This window comes from Mugil cephalus, chromosome 5 (genome assembly GCF_022458985.1).
Source record: "Mugil cephalus isolate CIBA_MC_2020 chromosome 5, CIBA_Mcephalus_1.1, whole genome shotgun sequence".
In the NCBI taxonomy this organism is placed as follows: Eukaryota; Metazoa; Chordata; class Actinopteri; order Mugiliformes; family Mugilidae; genus Mugil; species Mugil cephalus.
In genome coordinates, this window is record NC_061774.1 from 19,364,961 (window position 1) to 19,390,941 (window position 25,981).

The 25,981-nt window shown below is 45.1% G+C and overlaps 1 protein-coding gene across 1 annotated transcript in view; it reads left to right on the plus strand.

Annotated features, from left to right (window-relative positions):
• The window catches only part of tenm1 (teneurin transmembrane protein 1), a 174,913-nt gene that overhangs the window by 120,570 nt on the left and 28,362 nt on the right, over window positions 1-25,981 (plus strand). Inside the window, exons 19-22 of the mRNA XM_047584620.1 lie at window positions 2,311-2,454; window positions 3,274-3,526; window positions 4,308-4,328; window positions 10,778-11,010. Of these exons, the coding sequence (XP_047440576.1) occupies window positions 2,311-2,454; window positions 3,274-3,526; window positions 4,308-4,328; window positions 10,778-11,010 (651 nt within the window). The remainder of the gene's footprint in view (window positions 1-2,310; window positions 2,455-3,273; window positions 3,527-4,307; window positions 4,329-10,777; window positions 11,011-25,981) is intronic.

Here is a 25,981-nt window from a genome sequence, read left to right on the forward strand (position 1 = left end):
CAAATTGTACAAAACTAACATATTCCATCTTGAGACGTGTCTTTTTATTTTCAAAATAAAATTAGTGCCCAGCCAAGCGTCGCTTCCACAAACATTTAAATTCCCTGCCATTCACTTTTGTTTCTGGCCTTCAACAGCAAAACATTAGAAGCCTAACGGAGCCTAAAATGCAAAAATTGAAACAAATTGACTTCTCGAACAAACCTAAGTGATGGTTCCCGGACTAACGGCTTTTGTCCAACACGCTGAACCTTATTTTTTCTCTTTCAGAATCCCCAGTGTCCCAAATTACCCATAATCTTCCTTCCCCCAATCACCTTATCGATCGAACCCACCGAGTTGGAGATTTAAGTTGGCCCCGTGCGTCTGCTGAGAGTTTCTGTTTAAGGGGAATCTCCCGAGTTTGTGCATAATGGCGTGCACCCCTGCTTGCTTATTCTGCCATGTGAGCCGCTCTTTATGCTGACTCTGCTCTCCCAGTTCCCTTGAGCGCTCATCAGTTCACGGGACCGCTGGTCAGATCAGCGCCAAACGGTGATTGACAGAGACAACTGTTCTTCCGCTGCTCTTGTGTCAGGCTTGTCAAGCTGTCTTTTCTGTAACGTTGTAGCGTTTTAAATAGAGTTAACGCCGTTGAATCTCTGTTGCATTTAATCACGCAATGTAAATATATTAGCACTAAAAGTTTAAGTGGACGTTTCGATTGAAGAAAAGAAAAAGGACGTTGCTGTCATTGGATTTCTCTTACATCAGCCTGAGCAATACAACACTGTTCATGCGATACAATTAGGTGCTTTATCAAAGCCGCCTAGATCAATATTTTTATACAAACAATTGATCAAACAAATGGGTGTAATTTGAAAGGGTCACAGGAAAGGATGAGCCTGCAGAATAAAATCGCCCGATACCGCGCCTTCTCCTTGGGTTTACACTTTAGCGTCTCCGAGATAATTGATGTGGTTTTTCGACCCACAGGTCCCTCACTGACCGACCCACCGAACGCTGCCTACCAGCGCCAAACAGCAAACACAACAACCGCCCATTTAGCTGAGCGTGTAGCAGGGAAATCGAGTTTTATATACACCGCCGGTCAAGTTTGGGCACACCTTCTCATTCAATTCAATGAGAAGGTGTGTCACTGTCTCTGTATATATAGTGGACTTATAATTCATCAGGGAATATGACTCCAGACAAACCTTAATATTAAATGTAATCGTGCTGGATGTGTACCTTTTATTAGTTGCAAAAAAAGTTCAACTTTAGACATTGACCTGTATTTACGGTCTGCTGTGCTGCCCCCCAGTGGTCAAAACGACAACAACACAGCTTTAAAGAGAACCAGCAATAGCACAGTATTCACAAAAAGACTCCAAACAAATATGTCTAAATTGCTTTTAAATAATAGTAACAAAAAAATTCAAATACAGACATTTTGAATTATTAGAAAAAACATAAATACATCACATAGAGTGGTGATTGTTTGAGTTAAAGCTCACATTAACTACTACGTACAGCACCTGCTGATTAGCCTCACTGCGGTTTCTTTGTCCTTCACCACTGCAGCGTTAAAAAACATGTATTTTTTACACCTCCTTCGTATCATCGCAGCTGTCGCATCACACACCATATAATACCTTATAAGTTAATAATATGTCTTGAGCATTGAATCTCTGTATCTGTCAAATGAATGTGTGGACAGAAGAAATTGTGAACAGATTTTTTATTTTATTTATTTTTTTAACTTTCCGATATCGGTGACGACTCGACGCGTGGCCTCCGTCGCAAACGTGTGCGTTCGAGTGTGCCTCGTCACGTGCCGCAGAGGGACACGCGCGCGTATTAGCGTGTTTTCATGTTTTCGAGAGCTCCTGCATCTTTGCCACCTGCTGCCTTTAAACAGATTCCAAGTGGCAAATTACTGTCGAAACATATTTAATCCTGCCAAGCCAAAAAAAGCTGTTGTTAGTTGTAGTGGGAAGCTGCACAGCGTATCATTACAACTAAGAGGCCAAGCAGCTAATTCTAGGGCTCCTTCATGAAGACGGGCTCCTCCTGATTACGCCTCCACTCCTCACTGATCTCTCTCAGACACACACACTGATGAGGTCTCGCTACGGGCCTTTCATCTATCTCACCACTCAATACAATATAGTTGTGAGAGAGGCAGAGGGGAAAGCATGCGGGTGCTCGCGTGTGAAGGCGGGCTCTTAGGTCCTGCGCCTCGCGTGCAGTCTTTCACCCTGGTGTTAAAACGCAGCAGCGCCCCTATTATGCGTTACCGTACACGACTTATCTGTGTTTGCGTTTCAGTGTCGGTCGGCTACGAGTACGAGTCATGCCCCGGTGTCATCCAGTGGGAAAGGAGGACCGCGCTGATGCAAGGATTCGAACTGGTTCCCTCCAACCTCGGAGGATGGTCTCTGGACAAGCACCACGCCATCAACATACGCAGCGGTGAGTGCGCGCGCATCATCTATCTCGAATCTATCTCGCTCATCAACGTGCTGTTTTTTGCGCGCAGTTTTTGTTGTTTGATCGTGTTTTTTTTTTTTTTTTTTTTGGCACTTGGAGGCTGGCTGCGTTTTCAAAGGCACAAATTGATTGGCCTAAGTTGAATTGAATTGAACTGAATTAGCTTTTGTTTTGGAGCTGAAGTTTTGCTCCCTTTGACTTTGAAACAAGTAACAATCGCGAAGCCGCATCATTAAATTTAGGCACTATTTACTTCCTTTGATGGTCTTGAATGGGCGCATAAAACGGCCCGTAAGACAATGTCATAAAGTACGACACAACAAAGACTTATTTCCACTGCGGCCCTTGAAGTAAGGGGAGCAAAAAGCCCAGGTGACTCAGCTACATCACACAACTGAGTATTTCAAATATTGGCATAATTAAAACATGTTAAGAACTTCAATGGAACGATACATATTTCTTAATAAACACCCTATAATCACATTTAAAGTTATTATTTGTTGCTGTTTTTATCGCTCAAAACCTGATTGTAGGGCGGTTGGCTCGCATTTGCCCGACAGTCAGCTCAACCACTGGTGTCATATTTATGTCCCGCAGTTTCATCCTGCCTCCATAAACCCAGAGCAAGGAAAAAGGAAAAGGGGCGAAACAAAAAAAAAATAAAATAAAAGTCACTCTGTCTTGTGAAATTCAAACTTTGTCAAAAACAGTTTTCAGATACGATTCCATCCCCTCAGGCGATACACCGACTCCTCTTTTTTTTGGGAGTTTAAGGTATTTATCGCGCTCGTCTCTCCCCAGGAATCCTTCACAAAGGAAACGGAGAGAACGTTTTCCTGTCCCAGCAGCCTCCCGTCATCAGCACCGTCATGGGGAACGGCTTCTACCGGAGCGTCCCCTGCAGCCCGAGCTGCAGCGGCGCGGCCAGGGACATGATGCTGTTCGCCCCCGTGGCGCTGGCGAGCGGCCCCGACGGCTCCCTCTACGTGGGCGACTTCAACTTCATCCGCAGGGTCCACGCCGACGGATACACCAGGACCATCCTGGAGCTCAAGTGAGAATCGGGGATCTCGTTTGCATGTGATGATGATGATGATGATGATGATGAGAGATCTCCCACTCCGGGGAAGCAATTGGATTTTGAGATTCGGATTGACTCGAGCACAATTAAAACAAAATTAGCTCGGCTGAATTGGGTTAGTATGGCATTAGCTCTGGTTGGCATCTGCGTTTGTGATCTGTTTGATCTCAGTAGAATACTTTGTGAAGTTTGCCTCCACGCCAACGCGGAGTGTGTGAGGTTCAGATCACAGACTCTAATCTACCTCTTTAGGATGTGAGAGAAGCTGAAAGTCTTCGCCGTGAAACAAAGATACTTTTTTTTTTTTTTTTTCTCTGGATTATGACGATGATATCTCCTACTGTGCTGCAGGCACAACATTCTCTATTTCTGTAGTTTCTCAGGCTCGGGATCTCGATGGGATTGCACAGTCATTTGTCCTGTGAAAGTGTTCTCCTTATGTAACTTTACTCTCTCATTCGCTGTTATTATTGTACCTCTGACTAATATTTCTGGTTCAGACGGAGGTTTCACAGTGTCTGTATTTGATACTTTTCTGTCCTCCGGGAGGAAATGCCAAAAAGCTTCCTGTTTATGTTAATATTTAATGTGAAACAATGCGGCCGTCTAAATCAACCCTAATCTCCCTTTATGAGGAGGAAAATTGACTCATTGTAGCCTATGAAATTCTGAGGGGCTCTCGTTAGCATCGTAAATAATTGTTTTTACTTGCTCTTCTCTTCTTTGCAAACCCTCTTCCATGGCCTGCTATCAGGAACCGGGACACCAGACACAGGTGAGAAGTGGTGATTAACACCTCTTTTATGTACCTCCGCACAACACACAGTCACGCACGCAACGAACATGTGTCAAGAGAAAAGGCGGGACATGTTGCAAAATGCCTCGCGGCGCTCTCAGCCGCTGTTTGTTTTCCGCAAATTGCATTGACCTGACTTCCACACGAACGCGCGACAACCGAAATCCGTGTACGCGCCGGCTGCAGAGGGATCTATCAAATCCTCATTTAAATTTCACCAGGCGATATTAAATTTCTGAGTTGGAAATCAGCCAAAATCTCAAGGATTTGACTTTTTAGAGGATTACTGAAAGCGTGTGTGTGTGTGTTTGTGTGTGTGTGTGTGTGTGTGAGCCGGCCCTAAAAGCCCAGGGCCGGGGAACGGCCAAACCTTCGTCCCTGGCTCGGACCCTTGATGTCGATGTTGAGCTGCGTGCACCGTGTCTGACTCAAGATTAGACAGATGTCTGTGTGCGCGCCGGCGTTTGTGTTTCTGTCATGGATTGCTGTATGCTGAGCCGATTGCGTGTGCGTGCGGCTGTTTGTGTGAGACGGGATTTGTCATGATATCATGTCTCGATCATGCCAGGGTTTCGGGCCATGCACCGACGGGCGTTTACGGTTTACGGGTGTGCGTGCGTCTGCGTTCCCTGGGAAATTGGAAATTATGAAAACAATGGTTATTGCCTACTTTAGAGCCTAAGCCGACTGGGATTACCGAGGGTTGCTTCAGCAGTTTACAAGGGGGAGGAGTAGCTTGAATATCATGAACAGAATAGAAATCCCGATTGAATTTGTAGAAAGATGCGCGTATTTTGTGTGGAACGTAAAGGTTGCGAAGTTGCATGGAGATCCTAGATGCACCCGGTGTTATTATACGTCTGGAGGATCCGTTCACAACAGACGACTGAGCTCCAGCTGCTCAGGCTGCATCCACAGCTCTACTATTTCACTACTACTATTCTGTATGTGCAAACTTAAGGGTTAAATGCAAAGAACCGATTCTGTGTGCTGAATGTTTTAATTATGGCACAATTGAAACAAGATTAAATAATTAAAAAAAAGGTTTTATTTTTCGTTTTTTTCCCCCCAAACTAAGATTCCACAGCATCCACCAGAAGAGTCTTCGAGAGACTCTCCATTGACTCCTCTTTAACACCTGAAAATACCTGTATGATAACAGTTGAAAGGCAGTGAACAAACCGTTGCATGATTTGAGTGACGTTAATTCAAGTGGGCGTTTGTAAGATGATGTGTGGAAGTGTAAAGGCGAATTTAAGTCAGGCATGTGGAGGAACATGTAGAGACAAAAAAAAACACAAAAAAAAACGTAGGGAACCCTGGTCTATGGTGTATGAACTGGATTCTGAAGGCACTTTCTTTACCCTGGAGGTTTCTTCTCCGTTAGTTCCTGCTTCCTTCTTTTTTTTCCCCCCGCTGCAGCTTTTTACAGTTAGAAGCATGTTAGTGTTTCTCTTTTATTCCATACTATTGTTCTCCTAAGTCAAATGCATTAATTATTAATCCATATTCAGCTTTCAAACCCTCGCGCTACGCATTCTTCCCAGCAAAGTGCCTATCAGCCGACGGGGCTTCAAAACAAGGTGCTCTCTGAGGGAAGACAATATGGGAAGTGCTCAATGCGAAACCGCTGTCTGTTCTCTCCCTTCAAGATTTTGAGGGAAGAGTAAAGCAAATAGGGGGGTGGAAGTCCTCCACAATCATATCTGAGAGCCCAGACGGTCGGAGAGACTGTCAGCGAGAGCAACATCGCCGTTGTCTATCAACCCTGATCATTGTTGTGTTATGTGTAGAGGGGAAGAAGGGACGCTAGAGCGGGATTGTTTGTGCCGGGGTTTGTTATTGTTGTTCATTTTCCTTCCAGCGGATAAATGTATTTGGTGCTGCGGGCCTCTAATTGAGGAGAAGATAGGTGAGGGGATTCGCAATCAGTTATATGCACCATACAGTGCTCGTGGTAGCTTCAAGAGGCCCCGGCAAATATGATATGCTGCGCGGAAGCAGTGGCACATTTTCAAACTCCGTGAATAACTCTCTCAGGATCAAGTTTAAATAATGTATGCGCAGTTCAGTGCTGAGCTCTGTAAACAGTTATGCACTTAATGGACTAGATGACTGACAGCGCCCTCGCCTGTGTTGCTATGTTTTTTTTTTTTTTTTCTCTCTCTGGGTTGTGGGAAGGTTCAGGCTCATATGAAAGGAGATTTTTCTCTTTTAAGAGTAAGGGATATCAGGGCTGGGATAGTCTCACAGTTTCCATCTGCTGCCCAAAGCAAATAAGCAAACACAAAATGTAGGGATACTATTGGCTTCAGCTATGCAGAAACACTTTAATTGAGAAAGAGAGAGAGAGAGTACGGAAAAGGTTGAGAATAGAGATATTTCCCTTGGCAGTGTAGTCCCCTTTGCAGGACATTTTCTTTTTGTTGAATAGCTCTGGAGCAAAAAGGGAAAAGGAACACTTTAACAGGGTGTCTTCAAGTTTAATTGGCACAAAGCCTTCGACCAGACCTGGCTGACATTGGATTTCACGCTACAAAGTAATTGCCTGAACCTCTCTGAGTTACAGTGTTCAAAGAGCCAAATTTAAATTTGCTCTCACATTTTTATTTTTTATTTTTTTTTGTAATCACTCTGTTCAGGTCTCAATAATGCAACACAATAGCCTGGCACTTTTCAGAGGTTTCGTGTAATTAATGAACCGCAGCTTACACTGTACGTACAGTGGTGAGTCCGGTCTCTCTCTGCACTGCTGCGTGGTCACGGTGATGTCATCCATCCTACACAAAGTACAGTATGCAGGTCAAAGTCAGTATAAGGGTAAATGAAGTCAGTGTGCTAACGTGAGCCCGAGGCGCACGATGGCACGTGATGAAGTATGAAGCAGGATGAATACTACACGATTCCATGCCGTGGTCTTTTCTGTTCGCAATATAATGGATATGTAGTATAAACTAACAATAACAGATCAGAGCAATTTTCCCACATGACTCATCGGTCTCGGGATAGATTTAGATTCATGAATGCCTGGCTTTAATTTTGGACCTTCGCTACGTTATTACCAATCGCCTTTAACGCTCCCCCCTTTTTTTTCTCCCCCCATTGCGGTTTTATCAGAGATGAGAAACACATGAATATAAGCAGGCATAAAAAAAACAAGCGATGAGCATATATAGTTTTAAAAATGCACCAGTGCTCATGGACGCAGAGGTGTCACGTCTCAGAAATCTTTCATAAGGATGCAGCTTTCGGTAGGATTTACACGTGCGCGGATTATGCCGCCCTCCGCCTCGTTCCAGCCTGCACGTACCCTTTACATGTTAGGTTCTTTATCGCAGCCCGACACGTGCCTACATTCACTCTGACGAATGTTTGTCTACCGCTGTAAAATGTTTGAACAGAAACGTCCTCGCGGCATTACCGTAACGTTCCCCGGCTCTCTGCGTACTGCCGTTTTCATCCCGAGCGTTTTTCACAAGAGAACAAAGACGCTGGCGTCAGTTCTCCTCGGTTTCCTAACAAATACATCAGATTTGAGATTTGTAGCCTTAACCCTCATTGAAGCCACGTTTTCCGTTGATGGCTGGCAAACCAAAGGCATGCCAGTATGTCTTTATGCTTCTGAAAACCAAGAATTAGTATTAAAAACTGAATTCTTCCTCGGTTCATAACGATCTTGTATGATGGACTTTGAACTGGTGATGAACAAAGTGGAATCTGTCGTTACTTCAAGCACAGTATTGATTTCAGTACACAATAGGACCCGCCCCTGTCGCTGCTGAGCCAATCACGAGGCCGCATATTGCACGTTGACTTTGTCAGATTCCCCGCAATTGAATCCTATTCAGTCTCCATGTGAAATCCCAGACGCACGCTGCTGTGATTATGTCAGGTATGTTTGGGTCTACTGCAGTTGGCCACCCTACTGTTGCACATGTTTAAAATTAAAAAAAAAAATGAATATTTGAACCGGTGTATTATTTGAATAGCTTAATATTGAATGCAAAATAATAATAATGATGTGTATTTATAAATAGCATTAGCATTAAGTTTAATATAAAACACATGTAGCTGGTCCTTGGCCTGAAAACCGTTGAAGACCGCTGCTTCACAACTATTCCACGTTATTTTAAAAAGTACTCATGTGGTTAGTGACTGAAAAGAGCCCGATGCTTCTGTGACTGCTGCTGCCATTATTATTAGGATCTTAGTCCATGGAACTGTAGCCAAACTCCCTGCGTGTGGTCGCACGAGGACAATTGACTCCAGATTGACCAGGGGGCTGGTTCAAATGGTGGAAAAAGAACCAAGGAAAAACTTCATAACGGGCGCGAGTTGACCCTGAAGATCAAGGATCGACAGTGTCTGGTCGCGCCATATGTTGCTGCCGGGAATGAAACCGATACATTAAATAGCCTGTCTGGTGTTTCATGGAAGGCTTCTCGACCATAAGCTAAGTCTGAGGGGCTGTGCTGTTTGCTAAGTCACATCAGTCTATGTTCGCAAAGGAAAAAAGAGAAGAAAGTGACAACATCCCCGCTATAAAGCAAAAAAGGAGGCTCAGCTGTGCTCTTGGGGGGTGGGCGGCTTTGATCCACTTGAATCTGCGTGGGACACAAGGAAATCGGGACATAATCAAACGTTGTGGAGCGGAGCACGCTGCTAAGTTCATGGCTCCTCCAATACCATTAATGACCTAAAGCGTACATCCAAGAGCACCCAAGTGAATGTGGGGCCGTTCTGAAGTGGCCTGCTGTGACACTTGATTTTAAAGATGTAGCAGTGAAGAAGAGTCAAACTACCAGCTGTGTGGAAGTCTCATTAAGTGCTACAAAAAAGAACTTGATTGCAGTGATCGCCCCGAAAAGGATGTTCTCCAACAAATTAGATCCTGGGTTCAAATAGTTTTGTCGGTGTCATTATAATTTGGTGCTAAAGCAGTCTGTCTGTTCTGTCAAATAAGGAAGGAGAGGATGGTGGATGGCAATTACGTTCATCACTTTCAACTTATCTCTGAGAAAATTAGATATTTTTAATATTATTAAATGGAAACGCACCAGTCATATTAAACCGTGTGTTTAATCAAAACGTATTCCATTGCTCTAGTTACAAAACTTTATTTCATTCCAAATGTTAAGCAACACAGTCATGTGGTTCACCCCTCTTTCCCCCCTCCCCTCCCTCCCTCCTCACTCGTTCTGCCCTATATTTTGGCACATGACATGCCAAGTTGTTACATCATGTGCGCAGAGACAGATGTTACAGTTCTGTCATTTGGAAGCTGCGTGTCCGTCAACCACCACGACGTTAACCATATGTTGCGGCTCCCCCCGGTTGGTTTCCTTTAGTGTTTGTTGTCACGCAAACGCTGAAACGCTTGGATCACATATTGTGTTACTGTTGCTGCGGAGAGGTTGACAATAAAGGAAGGACGCACTTATGTTCATCTTGGCATAATGTCACATGTTCTAGATCAAGTGCACCACTTTCTTCTGCTACCTCTCAAGAGTAAGAGGAATATCTTTGATTCTCCATATTTGTTGATTAGTTTGGGCTGCGTTAGTGGTGCCACACCTTATAATATGTATGTGTAGGTTTCTCCCTTGTGCCTCTGAAACAATGTGGGGCATCACTTGTTCTGGTGTATCTAACAGATACTTGAGCAGTTTGGGATTTAGGGAATTATGAGTCCAGGTCGACACCTTGTGCTGTTTTTCATGTTTTTTGAGTTGCTCCTAGTTGCTTTTGTGTGAGTACCTGTGTCAGACTGCATACTGCTGCCATCAAGGAGTGTCATTGCTATAGGGTGGGGGTGCCTGGTCTGGTCTAGGCGGGTGGTACATGCCCAAGTAACATCCACATGAATGCCAGGTCCAAAAGTGTCCCAGCAGCAACACTGAATTGTCACAAGATGGTTAATGTGATTTGGTATCAATCACTTATTTCGTTATTTGAATCGACTACATAACCACATTCAGAATTTTCCTAACATATACAATGTTAAATTAGATAGTGACTTAGGACTACCATTCAGCTGCAGCGGCTGGGCCCATCTGTACTATGTAAATGAGAAGACATTAATCTTTTTGTTTCAGAATAGGCACAAGTTTTACTGCCGGAGTCTCTCATACTAATGCCGTACACTGGAATGACCTGATTGCCTCCAAGTACATTTTCTTCAACTGATGGTGTTGTCTAGTCATGGATACAGAGCAATATTATATATTCCAAAACTAGGCTAGTCTCTGTGGCAGTGTAATTTCAAACTGCGGTGTGATACAAATCTGGCCAAGAAACATAAAATAAAAGAAACAAAAAGAATTTCCGAAAACCCAACACCATGAGCTGCCACCTTTGTACTCTTTTGATAGCTTGGGGAAAGTTTGCCATCTCGCTTGAAATAAACTTTGCCTTCCTTCTCTTACCAGCACCAGCCCTGCCCACAAGTACTACCTGGCCATGGACCCAATGGGAGAGGTTCTTTACGTGTCTGACACCAGCAGTCGCAGGGTTTACCGGGTGAGGAACCTCTCGCAGCCAAAAGATCCATCTCGCAACCTTGAGGTTGTGGCTGGAACCGGGGAGCAGTGTCTACCTTTTGACCAGAGCCACTGTGGAGAGGGCAGGAAGGCCACGGAAGCTGCACTCAATAACCCTCGAGGTAAGATTATATACCCGGCGCATCTGCCGAACACGCTCAGTCAGTCAGGTCACAGATAGTGCACAACACGAGCGTGCATTTTTTATCAGCTCTCCAGGCTAATTAATGATCGGTACTCACAGATCAGTATTTACCAAAATTAGTTGCACCTAACTGGAGCAGAAGGCTTTGAAGGTCAGTGTTTTAGTATTGAAAGAGCTCATTAAGTAAAGTAGCCCGCGTGTGTTTCATCTGCGCATCTTGGCAAGTGCCAGTATTGAGGTTGTCATGAGATACAGAAACGTCTATCATGATCTCATACAAAGGCTCTTTGATAACCCCCCCCCCCCCGCTCCAGACCCAGCTGACATTGATGTGTGCTTTGAACATTTTTCTCCTGGAAGTATAGTGTTTGAAAAACGGTGATCCGTGTGGGAGGGTGTCATGGGCTTTTTCAAATGACAATGTTATGATCACCTTAGAAAGACCTGAGACATTTTACTGTGCTTTCATTACCACAGGCATCCGTCAAAGCTGGTTACAGTCCCTTCTGACGATATGTGCAATCGCAGGTTATTTCAATATCAAAAATCCCCCCTGCGTCTTATCCATAATAGATTATTGCCCTTGTTTGGTCATGTCGTTTCCCGCCCTAGACATTTTGAATAATGTGTAAATGACTAAGTATTAGATAATTCACAGAGAAGTTATGTTCTGTAGACAAAAGATAATTATAGTATTATAGTGATTACATTTAATTATAGTGCTAAGTCTCTTTACTGTTCAAATGTGCATATTGTAAATATGTTTCCTGAAGTGTGCACTTCACATAAGTATTACTGACATCACTGGTTCCTATATTATGGTACATTATGGTATAATAAGCAACATCACTTAAACCTTCGTTACTCAATTAATTTGCACTTGCGCCACGAACCTTCAAATATTTATATATCCTGTGGCATTAAAACAATCCTTAATTGGTTCAAGGATCCGACTGCGTGCTGCCGCAAAAACATCACATCGCATCCCCACCAGCAGCCTCGTTTTATACGACAGATTGATGGATCCACGCTGGTTGTGCCCCCACCGCCGCCGCCACCGCTAGCATTTTGAAAAATTAAATTGATTTACACAGGCAACACTCTTTGTTCCCGCTCTTCAGTTTTCCAATGTCGGCGATTATCATTGTTTGTCAAAGTTACTTTTAAAAGTAATTGCTTAATTACTATGCGATTAACCTCGGCTGTGGGTAAAAACACTGTTTTTACAAATAAGGAGACTTTTTCGCCAAAGCGCCGGTTGACTTTTTTTCCACAGCGGATGCCGCGTCACGGTAGTTGTAGTAGAGAGGCACAGGTGTGACTAATAAAAAACCAGTAATCATGTTTGCAGTCCATTCAGGTGTTCCAGTTTCAGGTATTACGCATGCCGACTCACTGTCAGGGCTAACTTCAATGGAATAAGGCCATCATTAATGTTATTAGCCGCACCTGTGCCTTTCTTGCTATAACAAGACTCTGTGGGGGGACAAAAAAAATAAAATGAAAAGGTCTATTGTGTTTGTGTTGTTGTCCACTACATGAGAAGTCTCAAAAGTGGAACGGCCTTTTTTGGAGTTGCGGTGATTTGTCCGCAAAGCCTAAAATTACAAGGCTTATTAGAAAACATGTCAGAGGTAATTTATTCAGTCACCGCTTTTCGTCGTTACACTTTGTGTCCTCGCAGGTCACAGTCAAACAGTGGCACAATAGTACAGTGAGAAGCTACAATAACGCGCCTCAAAGGCCGACTGATTAGTCCCACGCTCCAGCCACGGTCGTGCAACAATGGCGCCTGCAGCTTCTCGCATCGATATTCAGGTCACAGTTATGACATATGTTGAATATATTGTTCAGTACTTCTGTCAATAGACTAAAACATTTAATAACAGTTACTCACATGATTTCCATAGTTAGTGACGCATCAACACATCACAGTTTCTTTTTAATTGCTGTTAGTGTAAAGTAGTTAATACTCTTCTCAACATGGGAGTGGGTGTATATACTCGCTACAAGCTAGAGTCCAACACGGTGGCAAATATGATCCAGAATATTCTCAGATGTACCTCAAAGGAACCACACGCTCAAACAACATGTCGGGGTCTCCGCTGAATGTGTCCAGCCTCGTCTCTGAGCTGTGGGTTTGACCTGTGAGCTGTGAAGCTCGACTTGCTCAAAAGACCTGCCTCTTTATCTAGTCCTGCTCATTTCTGTCAGCTCTTCTTTTTTTTTTTCTTCTGCTTTTGGAATTTTTGGCGTTTTTTTGACGCAATGGGGCGAAATACCGCCCTCCTCGGGCTAAAATTGATTCGATGCAGCTCGCTCTGCAGAGCTGCCGCTGCTTTGATCAGGTCCTGATTTCCTGAACTACGGTGCAGGCCCAGGTTTTAATAATAACAGAACGTGCACGTGTGAATCGCACATTAAAAATGAGTGGCGGTGGAAGGAATTGCGTTAATGTGTTGCGACGCTAATGTGTTAACTATTAATGTGTTAACAGCCCTAATATTAACCTCGTATTTGGTCTCAACCTGTGCCCTCAGTGACATCCCTTTTTTTTTTACTATCCCATATGATGTAAGGTGTGACTCTCCTGCTGCTGTTGTGATGTTTGTTTGTATATAAATTACCTTGTAATGCATTATTATCAACTGGCCTTGCTAACAAAGGCTAAAATGACTTACGTGCTGCACAGTATTAGATCTAGGCTGTGTACGGGAACGTGGTCAAATCCGATGTCATGCCGCAACCTGACCTCGAACTTTCAAGGTAAATGGGACCTAGCTTATATCTGGGATTCATTCAAAGAGAAAAGCTTTAGATAAATGTTCTTAGTGTTATTTCTGAAGTAGGATTAGAAGACCTTTATTTGTCACCACAATGGGGAAATTGCAGTTTGCAACAACGTACACAGGGGCGGAAAAATAATATAGAGCGGACTGTGTAAAAGATAAATAATGAGATAAAAAGTAGAGTAGAATAAACAATATACAAGTATTGGCATATATACGAAAAGTATTAAAAATGTTATTTCTGAACACATTTTGAAAGTGCAGTTTTGTATCGTTATAACTCTATGCATTAATTTGCTCCGTAGCTATAGCTAAAGAGGCTAAAGTTGTTATAAAACCAAAACTTAATGCTCATTTTAGAATGTTGTTAAACTCTTTAATGCAGAGATGTGGGTCTTCGCTACTAGCTTTATTAGCTTCATTTTAAAAATTAAGTTATAAAAGATACATGTTTATCACTCAAGGAACTTACATGAAATACTTATATACAGTACATCCCAGCATGGATCACATTACGTTTTCCTCAGAATCCCTATTTTTCCTAATGTGAAAGTTGCATTGCGTTGGAGGTAGTGTATGTTTTTACTCATGTTTAAAAGTCTGTATTAGTCTGTATTAGTCTTCTCTCTAATTAAAATCCAAACCATGACAAATTTCAAACTTCCAGCACGCTTTTTAGTCAGTTGTAAGGATACTATTAGGGAAGAGAGGGCTCATTCCTCTTTCTGTAAAGACCTGATATACTTAAGCTTAGTGTAAATTAACAGAATAAAATAGTAAACATTCCCTCTCTTTCTTTAACAGTGTAGCTAATAAGCTCTAATTCCTATCATCAAACGTCTTCGCTGTATAAACTGATGCACAACCATACAATCAAGAGCGATTCTGTTACTGTAATTTCAAGAAATTGTGGCTAATAGCTGGCCGCGAGATATTTTTCTATCTTGTTTTTATGACAGGGGGAATTTGATATTCGTATTTAAATCACAATGATGGCTGGACTAATAGGGTAAGCATGGCTTCGCCCGGCTTATGCGAGAAAATAGCACTTGTAGGCGCTGAACTTAAACCAGAAGCCGCTTGTCACATTAAGCTTTTCTAATGCAGAGACGTGTTCAGATTCAGCTCTTGATTCCCTCCTGGCTGTAGCCCAGTTCAAGCTATTTGAATGAATGCACATATATATTTGAGACATTAAGCCCCGCGTTTCAAATTGAGTTGGTTAATCGTTGCACCCTCACTTATAAGATGACAGGAGTGGATTCCAGGAGTGTCTCTTCTCTGCTATTATAATACGTTAATATTTCATTTGTTCTGTCCCGTCTGTTAGCAGGATCAGGTCTTAGAGATCTGGCTTCTAATATCCATAAGCCATTGTCACCTTATGGGAAAGAGCAGGTTGAGGTTTTTTTTTTTTTGTTTCTTGAACTAGTAAATAGTATCGATACAGAGTCAAACAAAAGTTTAAAACACTGAAATCATGACGACAATAGTGACAATATTTCATGGTATATGGAAGTATATTATTTTTACTTTGGATTATTTATAATTATGTATAGTATTTGTAACTACTGACTACAAGTCAAAAGTTTGGAGACACCTTCTCATGCAACTTAATGAGAAGGCAAGCGCATTGGGAAAAGGGTGTATACTTAGGATCCTTGGAGAATTGGTGCTTTTTCAAAGGCAGTGGGCGGTTACAGCCTTTTTCTTCTCAGCCCGTGTCGTTAATTATTTTTAAAGCATCCTCACGTTCCACATTCTGTGTACATTTTTCATTTCCTTATCCTGATATGTTTGTGGGAATATGCGCATCCGTGTATAATAACTGCAACGTGAGTGCTGAACGTACACGGCAGTCGTGATGCGAACAGATCGAGAAAGAATGGGATAATTGCGAGTGGCGGAAAAAGCGAATATCATTAGCTGTCTTTCATCAGCGCCATCACGCTGTCCGCAGATTGCCCACAGAGTAATGAGTTTTGGAGGAAAACATGAGCCCACAGTGGAGTGTGGGTGGGTACAAGGGGACGCTGTGCACCTTTCTCTGTAATAATTCATCTACCTCGCGAGCACTCCAGCCTCGTGCTTTCGTCGGTGGCACTGAACTCACCGTCGGTTGACTCAAATCTCTCAAATCTACGTCCTTTTTATTTTTAGAGACGTATGCCGCGTTTGTTGTCCACCAGGATGCCTCACCGCGACGGTCACGGTGGCAGCTTGTTATTCCTCCCTTCTGATTCTTCTGTGGACCGGCGTCATTACAGAGCAGACATCATACGCCGCGGTCTCCGGAGGCCGTCGCGGGACCAGATCGGGCTGTGGGGGCTGCATATGAGCTAAAAGCAAGCGCTGCCCCGGAACGACGAAATAATCCATTTTTCTGCTGTCACCAGTCCCGCCCACTCACCTGGCCGCCTTCTCAGTCCCCGGGTCGCTCAGGAGCTTTAGCCGCGGGCCTGTCGCTCAGGCTACTCCCACGGTCCTGCGCGGCCTCTCCTGTCCGTCACATTCGTTTTAGCCCCTGCAGTGCTGCCTGACGTCGGTGGCAGGCAGCCAGTCGATAAGGAGCGCAGTAAACAAATGCAGCACACAAGTGTCTCCATTCTTCAAATGTCACCGGTTCTAAATACAGAGCAGCACCAAATTTGATCGCAGGCACAAAAAAAAAAAAAAAAAAAAAAAAAATCTTTCATCTGCCCAAGTTCATTCAGATACACTGATCTGCCACAGCATTAAAACCGCCTTGCTGATATTGCGTGCGCCTCCAAAGCGGTTCTCATCAGGGAATGGACATGAACACCGGCCTTCTGAGGGTGTCCTGTGGTGCCTGTGCAGGCTAGAAAAGGGAGCTTTCCGGTCCCACTGGTTGAGGGAAAGGGGGGCTCTGTTTGGGATCTGCCAAGCTTGGTGGATGGCTCAACACCTTAGGCTATTTTTATTCATGTTTTTTTTTTTTTTTTTTCATGAGACAAGCAGGTTTTTGCGGTGCAGCAGAACACATTGTCCTGACGAATAAGGCCACTGCCGTCGGAGTGTTGTTGCTATGGGGTCTGGCGTCCAGGGGTTTTCCCCAGCAGAGCAGCGTTGCTTTGTAACGAGAATATATATGTTATTTACTTCCCCTGTCAGGGGCTTTTATGTCGTGGCTGGTCGGTTGTATGCGAGAGAGACGGAAAAAAAAGAGAGGACGAGGAGGGGAAAGACGCGAGATGATTCCTGCTACATTTGACACATGATCTGAAGGCTATTATTCTCAGTATACTCGCCCTTTATACCGCAGAACATGCTGTATCTCTGCCTTTATATAGTAATAGAATATTCTGTCCCAAGACTCCTCCTGTTCACACACAGCGAGGTATTTTATAGTCTTTGACTCACCGCAGTTCACACACTTTCTTCTTTGGCTATTGTGCTCCGGCTAACCAGCTCTTATAAAAGCTCTGGAGATTTCCGCCTGCAGCCCCCTGGTTCTCTGTCATCTGTCTGGCACAGCCCACACTCCTCCTTCCCCTCCACGCACCCTCTCACCAATGGTAATGAGTGGTAGACTTCACAGAGAAATATCTGTCCATTTCTTTTTTGAAGTCGTGCCTCTGTGATTCTCCAGCATTGATCTTGTCTCGTGTCCTCTGGTGAGCTCCCCGCTCCAAATTAGAGTCTTCCTTCTTTTCCTTCGCTTCTTCCATCCAATCCCCACCCCAACCTCCACCCCCCCACCCGACATCTCATCGATGAATCACCCTCACGCCCCGGTGTTGATACAGTCTCAGTAGGCCCGCCGCGACACATAATATTGCCGCGGCGCGGCAAACTGGTTGTTAAATAGTAATCCATAATTTTAATTTGGCCGCCGATGTTGCGGCAGGACTGGGCACTCTGCTGCCGCCGCTGCCCAAGTTTATAGTCTCCCCGTAGCGTAAGCTGGTGGGATTACGTTGTGTCCTTCAAACGCTCACTTATGAATACAAGATCTGGGGCATTGTTTAGAGTTGGCTCCACATGCGCCTCTGTAGTCAATTAGCTTGGTAAATAAAAGACCTTGCTCCATTTAGGATGGATCCCATGTCTGACATGAAAGAGGCGTCGGTCCCACGGGGCCCAGCAGCCTTGGCTCACATCTCTAGACTCCTGCTTTTTTTTTTCTGTTGTTGTTGTTACACATTTGTTGAATAGTTATAGTGCTTGTAAAAATAACCGCGTCTTCTGTGTCTGTTTCATGCGTTGGTTTTTCGGGCAGAGGAGTTCAGAGTGATTGAGAGTTCAGTCGCTGGTGGTTGCCACGCTCAGGCCTTATCTGTTATTTGTGGACTGGTCCCCGGCAACAAAGCTGACATCCGCAGAGAGATCTGTGTGCATTTTATGCGTCTGCACACGGTGGAGTGTGTCCGCGCTCGCAGTGTCAGTCTCTCACTCTGACCCACAGGGGGCAGACTAATGCCCTTATCAGTAGCTGACATGCTGCCACCGCATTCCTCCCTCTTGCCCCGTCGGCCTCTCTGTCTCTACCCTTTTCTCTTCTGCTTTCTTTCTCGCCTCCTCTCCTCCGCGCCTCCCTCGTCCTCGCAGGAAGATAGACGGCGCGTTTGTCCCTGCCTCGCAGAGCCCCCCCCCCCCACCCCACCCCCCGCAGCTCCAAGGCGTGCCATCGGTTGTCGAGATAGCGGGCGCAGAATGAAGCGGCGGGGGTTTCAACGGGTTGCGGTTATTAGTGCGTCGGAACAGCCGGGGTGTTTAAAAGCAGGGCCGCCGCCAGGGGTAAATACGCTTCACATGGCACATCACCACTCAGCTGCCATTCCTCGGACACGGAGCAGCCAGGCTCCATGCTGTTCGCTATCTGTCTTGGCTGGCGGTTGCCATATAAGCAGCTTAGGTGGATGAATATCTTTACACATTGGGTGTTGGTCTCGTTTACAGAAATGGCTGAAAACACACGCACAAGCGCGAACCGGCGCGTTGGAGCCGCGCGAAAACCGAGCGTCGCTTTGCTGTCGCCGAGCCCCGCGCTCAAACCGTTAACTCAGCAAACACCAGCCCCCTGCCTCCGCACGGGCGGCGGAGCCTTGTGAGCGGCGGTGTCCTTTAACTGCACAGCTCTAATCACTGCAGCCGGCGTTTTTTTCCGAACCTGCCACCTCCCAACCAGCTACCTGCGGCAGCGGAGTCCTCAGATCTCCCAGAGCGGCGCAGCCTCCGCGGCAGCTGCACTGTGCTGTAACTCTGGAATGAATATGCCATTGTTATTCTACCTTTGGCTTCCGCGGCGTTTAGTGCAGAGCGGTTGTTGCCTCTCACAAAACAGAGGGGCGGGAAGGGGGGGGGGGGGGGGGTGCAGGGGAAGCAGATTAAATTGATAGAGAAAAAGAAGCAGCTCAGGACTGAGAGCGAGAGTGCGTGCGCATCCGAGAGTAAAAAATAATATGACATTAATAGAGAAGAATAGAAAGTGGAGAGAGAAAAAAGAGAATCAAATAAATGGATAAAGAGAGAGAACTCAGTGTGTGTTTTTTTTTTGGTTTTGTTTTTTTTTTTCTAAATCCACCAGCACGCTGCAGTCCCTCACCTCATCTGCATATTAAACTGGCCCTGTGGCTGTCTCTCCTCTCAGAGGGTCAACTATCATTGTTTCTGTTGGTTTAAACAGAGCGCTACTTCGCAAAACAAGGGCATCTGATAAGTCACGCTGTGTTTTTAGCTCCGGCGTCCGCTCTGTGTGTGAGCCTGTGCATATGTGCGCAATTTTTAACAGCCTGCTCCTGTGTTTCATTTCACATTGACCGAGCTTTTGTCTTTGCCCCTGGACATTCCTGCATTAATGATACACACATGAATTAATCACGCGGCAAGGCAAACAGCGGCATACTCTATGATAATGCGAAGCAGGGAGACGCCATTGGGTCATGCTATTTCCACCGCAGCTTGTTTTCTCGCCGCAGCATCCATGGTAATTAGAAGAACGCCAGTGGTTTGTGCAACAGTCATGCTTCGATGAGCAGCCACAATATGAAGTTCTGCCAGGGACTCATTTCTCCTCCCGCATCTAAGAATATAGCTGCCAGTGGCAAAGCTCGAGTGCCAAGTGAAAGAGCGTCCAGCAAAGAGAACATCACACAGGTACATGAGGACATTTTCCGCCAGTGAGCGACTGACTGGGAAGAAAAAAAGAAAAAAAAAAGGATTGCAGAGGAATAGCCCGAGTCATGTCTTTATATTTAGTGCTGACTTTGTCATGGCCAAATAGTTTCAGTGTTCCTGACAGAACGGCAGGTTTCTTATAGCTGCTCCCTCGCTATTGTGAAACCTTGACAAGCCTATGCAACTGGATTGCATTGTGACACATCAGAATGGAGCTTTTGGTAAATAATGCATGCGCTTGCACTTTGTAGCACGTGTTTTTTCTGAAACATTGATGCGGGACTCGACTTCTGATTCACAGCTGGATCTTTGATTTTCAGATTTGGTGAACCTGTCAACAGGATGACGAGCCCAACGCGTCCTTGTGTTACACTACTTTTTTTATTTTATTTTTTTATTTTTTCCAACTCTCACGGAGCGTTTAGCGCAGAAACTTGTGGTTATCATCCCTGTTGGGATGTAATAATAACAAATAGCTAACTCCATCTGCTAACATGGAGGGGGTGGAGTTTATGGCCTATACTGCAACCAGTCACCAGGGGGAGCTCTGCATGCTTTGGCTTCACCTTTGAGGAGATGTTCCGCAACACATCCTTATACAGTCTATGGTTTCAATCAGCACAGACTATGTGTGACTACGCTACGATTACTCTCCTGTCCATCACTGCATAAACCCTGCCCAAATGATTTGATTTGATCTTTGCAGGAGCATAATCATTTCCCAATGTTGGGACTCCAGTCCAGCTTTCCACCCCCAAAAAAAATAAAAATTGTGGGAAAGGAAGCAGCAGCAAAAAAAAAAAAACTGCATCATTAGATATTTTTTCTTCTTAAAATGAACATCATGACTCTTTGTGCTTTTCGAAGCACTTTTTTATAATTTCCTTAAACTTATTTTTGGGGGAGTGAAAGCCCTGTGGAGGGATTTCACAGCGTTGTAACAGCTCCAGTGAAGTCATTATTTACCAGAGGTAAAGAGGTTGCTTGTCAGGAAATGTGGACATAGCCTTTCAGCAGTTGAACAGATGTTTGGCTCTTTTCTCTTCTCTTGTTTTTTTCGGGTGAAACACTCTCGAGCCTGATGATACAGCTCCTTCTAGACAGAATGAGGACTTAGCTGTCAACACCAAACATGGTTTCAACAAAACTGTGGTTGATTTCACATGTTTAACATTCACCAAACTACCTCCGACTGGCCTATCTTGACCTGCGATACCACAGAGAGAGTGAGTAAACAAGTGTCACAACGCAAAATGTGACCTGGGTTGTGGCCCCGCTTGAATCAGTGGTCGAAAATGACCACTCATAAGGTAACGTTGGATCGCGACTGGACAACATCTTTACTGCTTACTTCTATTTTAGTGGTGTGCCGAGGTGCTGTTGACGCTTTTGGTTCTAAAGAATAGGTTTTCAACAGTGGGTTTGTACTACAGGGAGTTCACAAATTTTTAGCCATTGCGTGGGCGACCTGTCAACATAAGCCTCCTGTGTACAGTAGGACCTGCCCCTATCCTACCTTTTCTCAAATAAATAAAATATATATATATATATATTCCAGATTAGTATTAGAAGAGAAACTCTTTTTGAGGCGAAGGAGTCACAGGAAAAAGCTTGTGAGTTTAAATGTGCAAATGGATCATTGTGTTGAACCAAGATTCATTCAGCGTCACGTTGCTGGAACTTTAATGTTCACGTATAAATGGATGAGTCGTGTCTTGAACTACACACTAAACCAGGATTCATCGCCAAGTCTACATCCTGATGACCACGGGTCAGACGAGGATATCTCAGATATTCTGAGAGCAAATAGTCCACTGCGACGATTCGCCAAGGACCAAAGGAAAATGGAGCAGTGGGCTCAGGAGATGCAGATTCGGGCTGACTTAAAACAAGACTCTACCTGTAAAGTTGCGGCCGTTCGAGCAATACAAGTAGATCACTACACAGACTGACAGCTACCTTGTTTGTAGTCGGAGTGTGTGCAGTAGCTTCAGAGAGATTACTGAAACTCACTGTGTGTGTAATGAAGCCCTGAGTGAGTAAGACACGCGGGCTCAAGGCCAAAGGATGAGGCCGCGCGTCGAAACGCGCATGTTTGTGCGAGCCGGCGCGCCTGTGCATGCTCGTTTATGATTGACAGCCGGCAGGTCCCCGGAACCTGCTCTGCCTCCCTCCGCGAAGGGACAGACAGTTAGTTATGGGTGCCTTGTTAAAGGTATGTCAAGTTGACAACGTCAGCGTGATCATGGGAAATGTGACACCCGTGTCCCTTTAACTGGTCGGGATGGCCACTGCTGGCAGCTGGCCTGTCAACCTCCACTGGGAGCCTGGCAAACTGACAGGAGGAGTGGAGCTTTGCCACTGTGGAGGAATAAATTGCTTTTACTCGGAGGTGAATGCCCAACACGCGCGCGCGCAACCTGAGACGGAAGCATTTGTCTCGGTCACGGGGGGCGGAGGGGGCTCCGACGAGGGTGGGGGGAGATAGTGAACTCGTGCCCGAGCAGGTTGTTTCTTCCTTGATTCTTTAAACACACCGACACAGAAAGATGAATAAGTAGAGTGGCAGGTTCGGCGTAGCAGTTCAGTCGAAAGCTCCCCGCGTGATAGCGGAGGTCAGCGGCTGTTAAAGGGAAAACAGAGCCGGTAAATCTTTACACCTGGGCGCCATTATCAGCTGCCGCTCTCCGAGAGTCAATTTGTCAGAGCTCCATCCAAAGGAGCGCTCACTTCTTTTTGGGAAAACACTGAAACGAAATCTGCAAACTATTTCTGATAAAGGCCAGGGGCTGCTTCTGGCTCAGTCGATGTGATGCCTTTGAATGTGGGAAACCTTGTTTGGGCAAAAAGCTGCAGAAATTTGCGAATCCATAGTATTTTGTGTTTCTTTTTTTTTTTTAACTCCTGAAAACATTTGTTTCCTCCCATCTGATCCCAATTCCTCCCTTTTTTTTCCCCTTTTTTTTTGCCATTGCTTAGCCTCGGCGGTTTGTTGTAGCGATGGCGTGTTTGGTAAAAAGAGCTTCTATTGATAGACCTCCTTGTGTTTGTTTGATGTTCTAAACAGTGCAACATAATCTGCAGACGCTCCGCGCAGATCCAAACCCCTCAGCCTTTCATGGAGCTTTCTAGTCCAAAGCATTTCAATTGCTTTTATAATTGAGTTTGTCTGCTGCCTCTGTGATTGCTTTGGATCTCTCTTTTGCTATCAAACAAGGCAATTACTGCCAAATCGCATATTTTCAGAAAAAAATGTTTATTCGCACAAAAAATTAACATGCAACTATTGCAAAAAATCTCCCTCCAGTTCTCTGAACGCGCGCTCGCCGCGTCTCGCCTCGCGTTACATGCGTAGACGGCAACTATACCAGCTGAAGGAGAAAAAAAAAAAAGTCAGCTATCAATAATTAATTAATGCGGGTTAATATGTTAACAAACTTATAGTGGCTGATAATTAGATGAACCACAGTGTCTGATTCAGACTTAATTACTAAGCCACTGTCTGTTCTGTGGGGCTTTAGTGAATAATTAATTACAAGAAGCATGAATTATTTCTGCTTACCAAAGATCTACCAGAAATACACGCCTGTGTTATTTTGTATTGATTGATGATAAGTGTTCGAGGCAAATAAGAGCAGTTGGAACCGGCTGCACTTATACTATAGTGCTGCGGTTCATGCTGTAGAGGTTCATGTCAAGGACCGCAGAGCCGCTTTCCACGCGCTGCGTACGGAATCAATGACAGACTGCAGCACGAGCAAACTACACATACAACGTGACATTTTTAAAAAATCATTTTGTGCGGGAGCGGAATCAAACTTTCTGTCACACGGTACCATTTCTCAGCGCTCTCAGCACGAGTGAGCACACCGAATGCTCCACCCTTTCGGGGCGCATGGGAAACCTCGCCGTTCCCGCGAAATCTTGGGTATTCGTGCGTTCGCGCGAGGGTGTGAAATTCTCATCTGCATGCAACTCTGATTTATCCGCACATTTGCATGTGCGCCCCAACGTGATTAACTGCCGGGGCGCCTTATCTCTTTTGTCTAGCGCGAGCCGGCAAACCTAGCCGGCGCACCGTGGGTTTGCAGGCGCTCACACGTGCGCGCGACGGGTTCACACGTTCGCACACGAGCAGCGTTTGTGTGCTCTCGTGGAGCAGTGATGAAAGTGAACGGTAAACCACACAGCCAAGCTAAAGACTCCGAAGCAGTTTGTTATTCGGCTTCGCTTTGCAATCGGACCGTAGCACTTAGTGAACCCTGCGGGCTTTTTCCTCGGCTAATATGGTTGACTTTATTTATGGCCAGACGCCCTCGCGGGGGCCAGTTGTGCAGGTGAAGCTGTCCATCTGTCTACATTCACGTGTCAGTCACATACAGTTGCTCTGTAGAGAAATGCCATGGGCCATAATCAGCAACAGCTAGCGTCATTTAGATGCTGTAATAATATGTCGGTTCATATCATTAACACCGACTCGGCCCGGGGATATGGGAGGGCAGATTGAATGACTTACTCCTCAGGCTGCTGGCAGGTGTGTGTGTGTGTGTGTGTGTGTATGTGCGTGCTTGCTACTCCCCTGTGCGCACAGGTGCGTGTGGTTTTGTGGGTGTTTGGAAGTTTTCCGGGTAGAGTCGCAACTTCCATGCACGCACAGGTTATGCTCTCTCCTCCTTAAACACATCCTTTAAGCAGGTTTCCTTTGCAGAACCTGCGCTTATTTCGCACTCAGACGCTTGTTTTCGCCCGCTGACAGACAATGACGTGTTTGTTTGCTGCACAATTTTACAATTCCTCCCGCTTTCATCCGCGCCGGCGGCTCTTTTTGGCAGCGCCGCTGTCGGCGTTTGAAAGGTGAAAATACTGTGGAGGGGAAAACTCGAACAATACCAGAAGGCTGACTTCCTGCACTCTTGAGGGGCTCAGGTGTTAGCAGCTCGGTATGCGCTACACACGCGCACACCACATCCTGGCGTTACTGTATGCCAACTGGAGTGCCTACTATTGCAGCTTAATACGTTGCGTAATCCGCAGCCTAAGACATAATTAGTCTTTCTCACTTCATACCATTTCCCACCTTGCACCTTTCCTCACCTCTCGCTGACTCTCTGCTTAGAAACTCCCCGGTGGCTTCTTCCTTTTAAATAGCAGTAATCAACACTGATGTTCGGTTAGACCCCTCTTCAAGGCATTAATCAGATTGGATTGTATTGCAATGCCACTGGGGGTTGTTCTAACTGATATTCTTTTGACAAGGACACAGAGCAAAGAGATCCTTTGATTGAGAGTGATCGGCCTGTAATGGTTAATTGAGGCAATTCCTCATCATGCCCCTTTGTCTTACCGCCACCTTTCTTCTATTTCCCACCTCTTTTGGCACCGTCTTTTTCTCTTTGGCTGCGTTTCCGCCTTAAATCTGAGCTGAATGTGAATAGCGTCACAGTATCGTCCCTCGCCCCATTCCGCTTCCCCGTGTTTTCCCAAGGTCGATACATCTCAGTCTAATTCACTTTTCTTTGATGATAAAAGTCCCAACTTTAGCCAAATGTCCATCTCCGTCTGGAGTTGAGATTTATCTCAATTACTTCTCCGCCGGTGTGTCTGCCAGCTTCTAAACACGAGTATCGGTGTGCCAGGTACACCCGGGGAGGCGCGGTAAATCTTTTGATGTCTTGTGAGTATCCAGTGGCTATACGCAGGGGCTGTAAATTCCCTTAAAGCGGCACGCGGCTTTATCCACAACAGCGGGAAATCCGGCCCCTGACAAGGAGAATGTGGACTAATCTACCGACTTTTCAATAAACATGCCGAAATACTCTTAAACAACACATAAACTGGTGTAAATCCTCTCCCCCAATGCCGGGCAATAACAGCAGTCTTTCTTCCGAGTCGTGCTCGAGTGAGGATGAATAAATCAGTCCCGTCCTGTCTTTATTGTTAATGATAGATTGGCGGCTATTTAGAGCCTGTCTCTGCGAACGTAAGACAAGCAGATCCTGAGTACACATACTGAGCATGTCA